This window comes from Branchiostoma belcheri, unplaced genomic scaffold, assembly GCF_001625305.1.
Source record: "Branchiostoma belcheri isolate BF01 breed outbred unplaced genomic scaffold, Haploidv18h27 scaffold164, whole genome shotgun sequence".
NCBI lineage: Eukaryota > Metazoa > Chordata > Leptocardii > Amphioxiformes > Branchiostomatidae > Branchiostoma > Branchiostoma belcheri.
In genome coordinates, this window is record NW_017803091.1 from 103508 (window position 1) to 115361 (window position 11854).

General features: G+C 38.8%; 1 protein-coding gene across 1 annotated transcript in view; it reads right to left on the reverse strand.

Moving 5' to 3' along the window:
• Nucleotides 1–1214: 1214 nt before the first annotated feature.
• LOC109466350 (acyl-CoA synthetase family member 2, mitochondrial-like) overlaps nucleotides 1215–11854 on the reverse strand; it is a 20339-nt gene continuing 9699 nt past the window's right edge. The window contains exons 6-14 of the mRNA XM_019764062.1: nucleotides 11085–11180; nucleotides 10460–10593; nucleotides 9195–9289; nucleotides 8720–8796; nucleotides 8290–8394; nucleotides 3864–3916; nucleotides 3502–3562; nucleotides 1793–1864; nucleotides 1215–1274 (exon numbers count right to left, since the gene is read on the reverse strand). Coding sequence (XP_019619621.1) covers nucleotides 1215–1274; nucleotides 1793–1864; nucleotides 3502–3562; nucleotides 3864–3916; nucleotides 8290–8394; nucleotides 8720–8796; nucleotides 9195–9289; nucleotides 10460–10593; nucleotides 11085–11180 — 753 coding nt within the window. The remainder of the gene's footprint in view (nucleotides 1275–1792; nucleotides 1865–3501; nucleotides 3563–3863; nucleotides 3917–8289; nucleotides 8395–8719; nucleotides 8797–9194; nucleotides 9290–10459; nucleotides 10594–11084; nucleotides 11181–11854) is intronic.

An 11854-nucleotide genomic window follows, 5' to 3' on the forward strand; every position in this document is an offset into this window, starting at 1 on the left:
GTAATCGCGTCCTACACTTTGGCAATGATGGGAGGCGTTTCTTTTTTTAGATAAGTATTGGGCAGGGCTGTCTTGTGGGAGAGGGCAGGTCCGTTTTTGGTACGGGGGATGTGGTGAAGCCATTTAATGCATTTGCGCTCCCGAGCAAATGTCCGCCTTCCTAGTTTTAAATGTAAAATGTAGGAAATCTACAGAAGGCAAAATTCATCCTGGACAAAAAATGCAAGCGATTCTCCAAGTTTTGATAGTACCATTTATTATTATGATTTCACCACATCACGTGTTCTCCCTCGCGTTTCTTTTTCTCCTGACATTTCGTTAAATGGTTTCAATTTCGTTATGTTTGGGTCAAATGACGTGAAATTTGGCATGAAGGTGGCATGCGTGGCTAAACTCCCCCAGACGTGTTTTTCCTTCCATGGATACAGGCTAAGCCGCTTTTAAAATTGTTAATAGCTTTTTTGGCCATTTGTAGGCAAAAAATATACATTTTGGGATTTGGGGCCCTGGTATTTAATCCGAATGACCTAAAAGCTCGGTATGGGTATACCTTGGACACATGTCCATAGAATTTCATTTACGCGTTTGAAATACACTACTTTAGAATTGTGTAAAATAGGCCTTTTTGGCTGCAATTTGGTATGGAAGATGCTTGGATACAAGCCCACAAATCATGAAGAATGGGACTGTTTTGCTATTTTGGGGCTGATACAAAAACCAAAATAACATGGAATCCAGCATAAGGTAGCTTGGCGCCAAATTGTCAGTCTTAAGTTTTCACAATTTAGATTCGGCGCTTTAAAATACCTTTATTTGCCTTAATTTTACAGTAAAAAAAGGGATTGTAGATTGAAAACCAGAATCTCCAGCTGAGATAGAACACAAGTTTTACCATGGTTCTTCAAGTTCTAACAACAGAAGGCGTTGGACGATTCCATTGCTTCTTGGGGATAGGGTTTTGGAACACTTTACATTTTGGACAGGGGTGACTTAGGAACAATCCATTTGTGCGGCAGAGGAATAGGTCAATCAACGGGTGATGTAGTGAAGAAATTTGCCGCATTTGCTCACGAGCAAATGTTGGTCTGTCTAATTTAGTATTTATGTGCTTATGCGACCCCTCACCCCCTTTTGAATACTTGAAAAGCGGCCAAGGCCGATAGTATAACTTCAAAGTTAAACAAAGATGGGGAAAATGGTGAACCAGACGGGCTTCAGGCCTCCTCCAGACTTAACTTCTCCATGGCAACCAGTCTCAACTTCTTCCGGTCAACCTTTTTCAGGAGGGAAAAAACAGACAAACCTTAACGTATAGTGGCGTCGGTGGCGCAACGGTTAGAGCATCGGACTCGGAACCGAGAGGTCCCGGGTTTGATACTCAGCGTGACCCAGGTTGTGCCCATGGGAAATACACTTTACACGATTTCGCCACCTATACGGTGAAGTGACGCCCACCGAGCCTCTTAGGCTAATCTGTCTGACTGGGTGCCAAAAAGTACCTTACGAGTTTGGTGCGCCGATGTGACAACATCTGCACATTAGCCACTGAGAGCTGTTATTTTTTTTTACATGTACTAAACATTATTTTAGACTCATAAAAAGAATTCAACTTACAGAAATGCATTTAAACTACTAAAATATGCAATTAGAACAAGAGATACTATGATTCTTAATAAAAGCAATAGATCTAGACTTGTTAACAATTTTACAGGTACTACGAGTACCACATGCCTATCAACATAAACATAACCACCAGATGGTATATTCTATTTTTAGAAATAAGACCGCCTACCTTGTTTTGTGTCGAAGTCATCGGAAACTTTTCCATGTAGAGGAAATATCTGGGTGTTTCTATCGGAGCCAGCTTTAGAAGAAACAAAAAAAGAGATTCCACAGTTTTTAATCAAACACGGATTATACGATTGCATGATATCATTATTGCATGTTTTATTCCTTCATACCATGATTACACAGTACACATTCCTGGCGACCATAGCCTCCAGGATTCAGCGTCACAACACCGTTGGATGAACTGAACTCCAATCATATGAAACATACACACGTATGTTGCGTGCAGTACTGACACGTCATGGCAGCAACATCCAAACAAGGAGGAGCTCTACGGTAACATCCAAGCAGTGTCAAAACTCAGCAGACAGCGGAGGTCAAGATTTGCATCACATGTTTACAGAAGCAAAAATGGAAAAAAAAATGAACTAAATAGCAAATTGGTCCTGTGCTGTGGGAAATTAAACAGGGACATGCTAAACCTGGGCGTCCTTGCACGACGTACATAGCCCTACTGGCTGGTGATATAGGGCTACCTAAGGAGTACGAGCGTACCTGGCCGGCGCCATGATGGATAAAGCGGACTGGAGGGAGAGGGTCTGGGACCAGGAACCCCCAACCAGATGATGATGAAACCCAAAGTCCGACCATGGCGGTATCGCTATTAGTATGGCCGGTATAACCACCCTTCGGCGTAACACACCAGCTTCGCAGGCACGCGGCGCGGCGGCACCTAACTATATCACGACTTGTTACACTCAATCTTTGTACATTTAATTGCAGGAGTTTTTTTAAAGCTTTCTACTAGTAATGCTGCCTCAGCTGTGCTTGGTTGCAAGGAGTTTCAGTATACGATAGTTCTGGGGAAATACGATTTTTTTAAACCTCGATTCTTAATTGATAACGCTGATATTTGAAGGCATTACTGCAAATGACTCATGCAGTTTAAAGTAGTAAAATGCTACATTATGCATATATCAAACAAACGAACCTCACATATAACTATAGCTACCTGTTTTGTGGTCAAGCTTTGGCAACAACAAAAACACACCCGATCTCGGTGTTACATTCATCGGGTGTGTTTTTGTTGTTGCCAAAGCTTGACCACAAAACAGGTAGCTATAGTTATATGTGGGGTTCGTTTGTTTGATATTTGCATAATGTAGCATTTTACTACTTTAAACTGCATGAGTCATTTGCATTGCCCAACTCTTTTCAATGAATGCGGTGAAATTTCTTACAGTGTCCGTTTTGTTGTTCGTCTTAAACACGGGACGTCCTTTTTACGTCTCATTCAAGATTACGCCCCCTGCCGAGCATAGGTTCTCAACTTTAAGTCAAGTGAAGAAATGTGTAAATTGCCTTTCCTAAGGGCACAGCATTGTGGCCTGCTGAGATTCGAGCCTAGAATCTTAAGTTTTAAGTAAACAACTCTGTCACCTACAGTCACGAAAAATTATATTTAAGCATGCTTCAATTCAATCTTGCTGTTCTTCATGCAAACTTTACTAATCATATCCCTGTACATAGAGATTAAAAATCATTTCGTATATGTTTCCGTAGTACTGGACAGATGCGATATCATATACTTTTCCAGAGCCTTTACGGACCTTTGACGAACGTAAAGGCTTAGTAAACAACTGACTTTAAGTACTACCTGTCATTTTGATTCTACTGTTTGATAATTGTTTAGCTCTGTTTCATTCTCCTCACCCCGATTTCTGCACAGAACTCTGTCATTTCCTCTGAGTCTGTAGTTTGTCCTTGCTTCAAGCTGAAACAGATACATGTAAAATGATATGTGAACATTCTCAGATTATTTCTTCTCATAGTGACCATTCGCGTGGATTATTTGTGTTGGTAACGTCACTGAATCCGATACGAAACGCAAGTATAAACATTGAATTTGTAACTTTCGCTAGACGGTTATGTTTATATGTATATGTATGCAATGCCATGTATGTATGTATGTATGCATGTGTGTATATGTGTGTGTACATATATGGTTACGACAACTCAAGAAGCTTAATTTTGGGTGGACTATCATAGAAGTTAAGTATACAGAGTTTATTTACATGATGCATGCACAGATCTCCTCCACACTGGCCGGATCAGGCACACCAACAACCTGACGGAAGAAAGGAAATCTGCCATATACTTGCATTATGTACACCAACAGATTAGGCAAGTAAACACCGTGTTTTCACTTCCTTTTAGTGTTATTCTTAACACATATAGAATATGACGGGCTAAAACCACACCACGAGAAGGATCCTCCCCCATAACGGAACGGTACAAGGCCCTTGTGTGTCCAGGACTGTGCGCGGTCAGGTACCGTTCTCGGGCGTCCCCGCGTGTCCCAGAACGTAGATTTGCCCCAGACACAGTTCGGGACACAGGGGTCTTGTCCTGTTCCGTGCTTGGAGCATGAATAAGCATGATTGGCAGCGCTTCTGGGGAAAGTTCTGGACAGCGACAGGCTGTGTCACAGTGCGGTACAGACGCAGTTCTAGACACAACAGTGAGACTTTGATGTTTTAAACCAGTTTTCTTTCTTCTGAAAATAAGTACATTTACGTAATCATATGAATGGCATCCCTGTAGCTGTGCACCTCATGATTCATCCGTTTCCAAAACAAAACAAAATATTTGCGACCATACCGTTTCTTTAGGTTGGATCCCAGGGAGACGACATGGGGCTCAAATTACCACTTCTTGCTTCACCATATTTTTGAAAATCAAAGAAGAACATAAACGAAGAGCCCATTGTTTGGTATACAGAGTATCATGTGCTCATTTATTTGTCTAACCTTCCTGATCGCTTAAATTTCATAATGAATGCATCTTTTGCCCCAACTTTTCGCACGCTCTCATAAGTTTTAGAGTTTTCAAAGGATGTCATCCATATAATAAAATCAGTGTGGCAGTACATCCTAAAATTACAAAGCTATAGCATTGCTTCAACTTATTTGTTTATTTGTTTATTATGATTTTTCACAAAGTGAAAGGGAGGGCAAAGCAGGTGCATACACACCTTTACAAGTTACCCGCCCCCATACAAAAACACGTATACAACATCATATACAACATCAAAATTATCATCGTCAATAACAAGTAAAAAAAAAGATCAATATAGAAGGTTAAGCATAACTAAATTACATGCATATCTTATAAGTAGTTATGATATATTGTGTTGATAAAATAAGACTTAGTGCGGTCTGGAAACAATACTAGAACTACACCCACAAGAAGTGGTCCAAGTACATGGCAGGTCAATACTGTAATGTGTTTGAAATCTATTGTGGGTGACTTTGAGTAGTTTATACTTAAAGATATAATATCCGACTGATAAGCTGCTCGTTCACCAGTACCACGGAGGTCAGAGCCTGACTTATTCCAAATAGTGACTAAGCTGGGGATGTATGTGTGACTGAATGCTGATTTTTTTAGGTCGAAAAGGGGTTAACATATGTGTTCTGGCACTTCTAGTGGGAAAGGAAACAAACTTCTCCACAATAGCCCTAGACTTAACAAATAACATGATGTCCTCAACTTTACGCCTAAACGTGAGAGGTAACAAACGCAGTGTCTCCAGTCTTTCCTTGTAGGTAAGGTGATTAGCCCGGGGACCTAGGATGAATTTGTTCCCCGGCGTTGCACTCCTTCGACTAGAGATATTAACTTACGAGAATATGGAGACCACACGGGAGTGTGGAATATTCCAATATTACAACTTATGTATATTGATTCACTGCACCATGATTGTATTGCAATGAAATATACATTTTAGAAATATGACAAAACAAGAAGAACTATCCCTTTACTCCCCTGTATCTGAAACGCTGTGTGAACTTGTCACTCTTTATATCTTAATCTCCCGCCTTCTTAAGTTGGCTGCCCCCGAAAAGTGGAAGCTTACACGGGAGAAAATGAAAACAATTTCACACAGTTGAACTTCAGAACGTGCAGGGATAGCACGTTTTAATGATTAATGATCTAATGATTAATTGCAACATTGAATCTTAATAGATATTTTTGTCGCACATCCCAATGTATATATGTCGAGTAACGACATCATCAGACTCCTACTACATAATTCTGAGGCGTTTCCGACAACTTTTGGCGAAGGTATTGTCAGCTGGTCCGTAGACCATAAATAGGGCACTTTTTAACCTGCCTATTGTATTTTAGATTTGTGCATATAACGTTGTCGTCCCTGTTACGTGTATTTATGTGTATGGGCTCTGCCTGAATTAAAAAAATAGATAAGGAAAAAAATATAAATATGTATACACTTCATTGGTATGTGTGCTCACATGTTGCAATTAACCAGTCACCATTATCATCATTATCTTACCCTGACATCTTGCACCTTAGGATGTTTCGACAAAGATGACTCAATAAAAGTAGGATGGACGTTGTCTGCATCCCTAATGATCATATTCTGTAAGCAAAAGTGCGGTAGAAATAATACGATCGACCAGCATTTGACACACAGTACCCTTTTCAAGCAAGAAATCAGAGTTTTTAACCCAAAACAGTACACCTTCCTGGACTGATTAATCTGTACACCTGGGGTCCGCGCGGACCCCAGAGCATTTTTTGGCTAAATTTTAGAAATTATCAACATGCTACCAGCTCAATTGTTTTGCAAATCGATGTGTGAACCTCTGAGTTCACACTATGTACAAAAATCATACATTTTGACCTTTTACTATTTTTTGGTGAGGAAAATACAAAAAGAAAAAATACCCGATTTTTACACCCTATTCAGACCGAGTGGTTTTTTGAGGCCCGCGCCAACTTTAATCTCAAATTGCGCCTGAACGGCTTGACCAAGAACCATAAAATTTGGTGACCTTTCCTGAAATACACCCGGGAAAAAATTTCATATTAGTTAAATAAGTAAATGATTTTTTGTGCTGCCATGGCAACGGGTTTCTGACAGGCAGTTTTTTTTGGGGGGGAATCTGTAATTTTGGTTTAAACATAAAGATTTTCTGGGTTTTATATTAAATAACACTTCCTTTCTGACATTAATAACATCTTACATAATTAAAGATGAGTTAAATCATTTAATATTCATAATGTATGCTAATTTGACATATAACGTCATAATTACACCAAAGTTGTTAGAATTTAATTTTATTAGTACACCGTTCTCTGAAAATTTGGTGGCCATACGATAAGTGCATACAAAATAAAGTAATAAAGTAATGTATAAGAACGCCAGTGTGTCCATTACGATCTAAAGCCGGCTGGGGTCCGCGCGGACCCCAAAAGAAAATCAGATATAATTTTTTTTTAATGAGGGAAACTGAGTTTTCTGTGCTCTATTAAGGGACAACTTTGTGGGTGACAATTACCTGAAATTTCAGAAAAAAAATCTTTAGAAACAAAAAAAATATTACAGGATATCTAGTGCTGGGGTCCGTGCGGACCCCAGGTGTACTGTTTAGGGTTAAACATTGACCTTACTTGCTTGGAGGAGAAAAGGAAGAAGAAGAAACATAGCAAAAATAACATTTATTCATTCTGAAGGTAAACCTAAAAAATAAAGCAAAGCGTAGTATGTAACCAATGCTATGACAATACAATAGTTATCTTATTCTCACCGAAAATCTTCCCAAAAGCTTTAGGACACCATTTTCATCAAGAACGCCAACATCACTGTGTGGGCAGAAAATCAGATTTAAGTTGGTGGGGTTTGGTTCTAAATACTACTTTACTTATGGCGTTAGAGTCTGAACTTCGGTCCCTTTAATCTTTTTGTTAGCGACCAACTAGTATATTCTACATTGTTCAATAGCTTGATCAACATAACCGTACTTCATTACTGGATTCGGAACATTTTGACCATATATAGGTGCTGCACATACCCTGTTTTGTACCATCCGTCAGCTGTCATCGCCTTAGCTGTTTTCTCCTCATCTGAACGGTAACGTTTGAACAAAGAGTACCCCTTCACATACACCTCTCCCTCCTGGCCTAGTGGTACAACCTGGCCATCTTTGTCGGCAATCTTTACCTGGTAAGGTAGGCAGAGACAGTGAGCCGTTGTAAGATAATATCTAGCGTGGTACGTCCACCTTTTACGTTGTATCCAGAGATTTCGAGAGCTTTGTTTTACCCAGAACCATGCCTGCATGGGGCAAATCTAGACGTTCTTGGGCAGGCAAAAATCTCTCCAGAACCGGGCCTAATCCTAACCCTGGCTTATTTGGGCATAGAACTAGTGTATTCAGATGTTTTATTCGGAACTGTTCTTTGAACAAACACCGTTGTGCACAATAGACCGACCATGTAGCCCCTCGAGCCATCAAAACGTGGAAAGCTAAACTTTAGTGAGAGGATATAGATACAGCTGCTTTAAGGGCATGCAGCAAATCTTTCATTGCTCGAACGGCGAACTGCTAAATTGCTATGTTATCATTGGTGATATCATTGTGATGGGCATTCAGGATCCTAACCATATGTGATGTAGCAGTAACTTTACTGTACCTCCGCATGCGGTACCAGCTTGCCCACCGTGGCCCCTCTTCCTTCCACAACCATCTCGGCTGCCGCTGTTGTCAAAGTCATGAATTCTGTGCCACCATAACCAACCTTTAGAGTGGTTCAAAGAAAACGATATGTCAAAATTCCGAAAAAGAATAATTCTGTAAGTGTACTCATGTGCTAATGATTTACGTTTGTGGTTGATTTAGGGTAGTTAAGGTACATTTGAGTCCTTTTCATTTGCCCTTTCCTTGGCATAACTAGCAAACCGACATTAGACATAACACACATGGCATTGTATAATAAAACACAGTCGTCCTTTCATTGTAAGTTTCTTTCATTTATAAAGATCCCAATGTGTACAAACATATAGTACTCAAATCAGAGACTGAATTTATCAAAGTTTCTATATAAGAAATAGGAAAACACTAACAAACATCTTTGCTTTCGGAAGAACTTTGGCAGCGTGATCAAGTAGACTCTTTTGTGCAACGTTGCCTGTGACATATACTGCAAATAAAAAACATCAAATAATCTTGCAGATATCTTTAAAGGTAGAATATCAGCATAACATGACGTTCCTAGCTTCTCGAGTGTCGCTAACGGAAAACTGTTGCTAGTACTCGTTTTGTATTTAGTAGATATAGCAAAACGGGATGCTGTAGAATTTTTTTGCTGAATACTCATGCATATTACCAATCTTGTCCTAAAAATAGCTAGTTAGGGGATATTTATTTTTCACTTCAAGTAAAAAATGCAAATATAAGACAGATATCCTCATCCAGAACATTTTTGTTCAAACAACTATGCTGCAACAAAAATTATTTGCTGACTTCAATGAGTATAAATTTCGACATTCACTTAACATCTCTAAAAACTTTCTAAATGTATGTCTACATACTAATTACCTCGTTCAAGTGAGGACAGGTCGTATTCATCCAAGTGAGGACTATGCAGCAAGTCATGGCAATCTTTCACAAAGATTGCGCTGATTGACTTGCACCTGAACAATGGAATAAAGACGACTATTTTTAGGCTGGTGGAAAGAGCAGTCCAGTTCGACCGGCGGAAAGAGCAGTCCATTTTTGTTACCGATCGGACTAGACTGCTTTTTCAACCAAACCGACTATTATTAGGACGACAAAAACATCTTCCCCTGAAACATATGTAAAGTAATATAGCGAATGGAAATGAGAGGCTAGTTCCTTTTCATGAATAGTTTATACTAGCTGAGTCGTCATCCAATTACGATAAGCGATATTGGAGTATGTTTGGCTAGTGCATGTTTCTGTCACGTCTCATCTAAATCCGTGGTTAATGTTAAGAATGGGATTTTTGCATGATCCAACAAAAACACTTTGAGAACATATTGCAAACATGTGAAAACATTGAGACCAACAGATTTTCTTTCTGTAATCAGATGTAGCTTGTTTTACTGAGCAACATCATATTAAGTATTATTACTCATTGATTATTTCGCTATTACACTATGTCTTATGTTTCATAAATTCCTAGCCACAAAAGTGTTAACCCTATTCGAGGACCGGGGGGGGGGTCGTTTGAGGCCCGCGCCAACTCTCATCATACCAACAATTTCATGTTAACTAGATAAGTTCCTGTTTTTTGTGTTGGTAACGGGTTTCTGACAGACAGGTTTTGGAAAAATCTGTAATTTTTGCTCAAACTTTAAAATTTTCTACGTTCTACTTTAATTTACACTTCCTTTCTAACATTAGCAACATCTTATACCAATATGTATAATTTCCATCATTAAAAATTCATAATTTATGCTAATTTGATGACGTCATCGGTCAAAATCCAAGATGGCAGACCATATAATTAGCTCTTGCCTTAACCTTTTTTTTCACTAATTTTTCGTCTCAATTACAACTCCGTATTCTTTTACATAAAATGTTCATATGAACATCTTAGTCCCTTTGTGTTGCAGGCTGTGTTTTGAAAAAAATGCATTTTTTTCAAAATTCAAGATTTCCTATACAATATGGCCAACAGCTTTTAAAAATATGCATGACCATCGTGAAAAATGAGACAATCTGTGTGTGTGTGTGTGTGTGTGCGCGCGCGCGCGCGCGTGTGTGTGGATTTCTGCGCGTGTCTTTGTGTGTTTGTGTGTGTTTGTGTGTGTGCGCGTGTGACCGCTAAATATAATCACCTCTCCTCCTGAATTATTTGCATGATTTCAACAGGTGACGGGGACAGACTGGCAGGAACAACAAGTGTGCAGCCGGCAGTGAAGGGGTAGATCACAACCCACCACAATGGTAAGTATGGGTAGAGTGCTGTACCCTATCAGCACAACAAAACAACAGTACAATTTAGTGCTCAAAACATGTATACAATGCACAACGTATGCCACCAACCCTACTAATCGTGTAGACCAACCAACCTTACAAGAATACACAGTTGAAATATTGATGGAATTATAATGACTGGCTCTTACTAGGTATTTAAAATAACGTTGACCTGTATATATTCAATATTAAATGGATAAGTCTATTTATAATTCATATAAGTCATTATGACTTGATGTCTTAGATTTTAAAGGGAGCTATATTTCAGGATTTTAAAGGGAGCTATATTTCAGGCTGTTGCTGTTATTAAATCGATTTCATTACATACAAAATACAAATCCTTGATATCACATACAGATAAAAATATTCCCATACCTACACATATAGAGTGTAACTATGGACTTTTGTATAATCTGCCATGTATTCACTGACATAAAAATATTACATAAATACTTTTGAGCGGCTCATGTTTCTTTACTGACTTACCTCATTCGGCAGACCGATGGCCTTGCACAGAAAGTGCATGGTGTTATGAATAGCGTAAGTGCTCTGCTCGGCACACTTAGCGGGACCGGTACTTCCCTGTATAGCATAGAGCCATGTTGATTTGATTATATGGATGACATCCTCTGGGAACCCCCAAACAGACGCAAGCGTTAGAAGTAAAAAAAAATTCAAACGAAAGTTTTCTTCATTATGAAATCTACATATTCATAAACGTTGAACAAATAACTAAACAGAGCATGATATGGGTATAATAATAGACTCTTCATTTTCATTTATTCGTTTTCCACATTTTTTTTTGCAGCAAACAACATATATTTGCTCATTTTGTACGATTAACAGTATAGTTGAAAACTTTTTGGGGGGGGGGCGAAAATTCATGCGCGCGCGGATGTCATCCATATACTTAAATCAAAAACAACAAAATCGAGAAAAAATGAATCTTTCGGGTTGTAGATATTGTATTCTCTAATAAATTACATCAATATATTTTAACGGAAGCTAAATTGCTTTGACTCAAATTTGACTGTAGTAGTGAAGGAAATAGTACTGATATACTTTTGCCATTACATTTTAACTTAAAATGAAGACTAAATAGCTGCTGTCAATTAAATTCAAACATGCTGTGATGAAAAAGTACAAAGATGTCACAGGGATCGGTCATTGAAAAATAAAGACTATACATTTATAGACAAAAAACTTCCAGACTGTATCCACCATCTTTCCTCAGCTTAAAGGTAGTCACTTGGCTT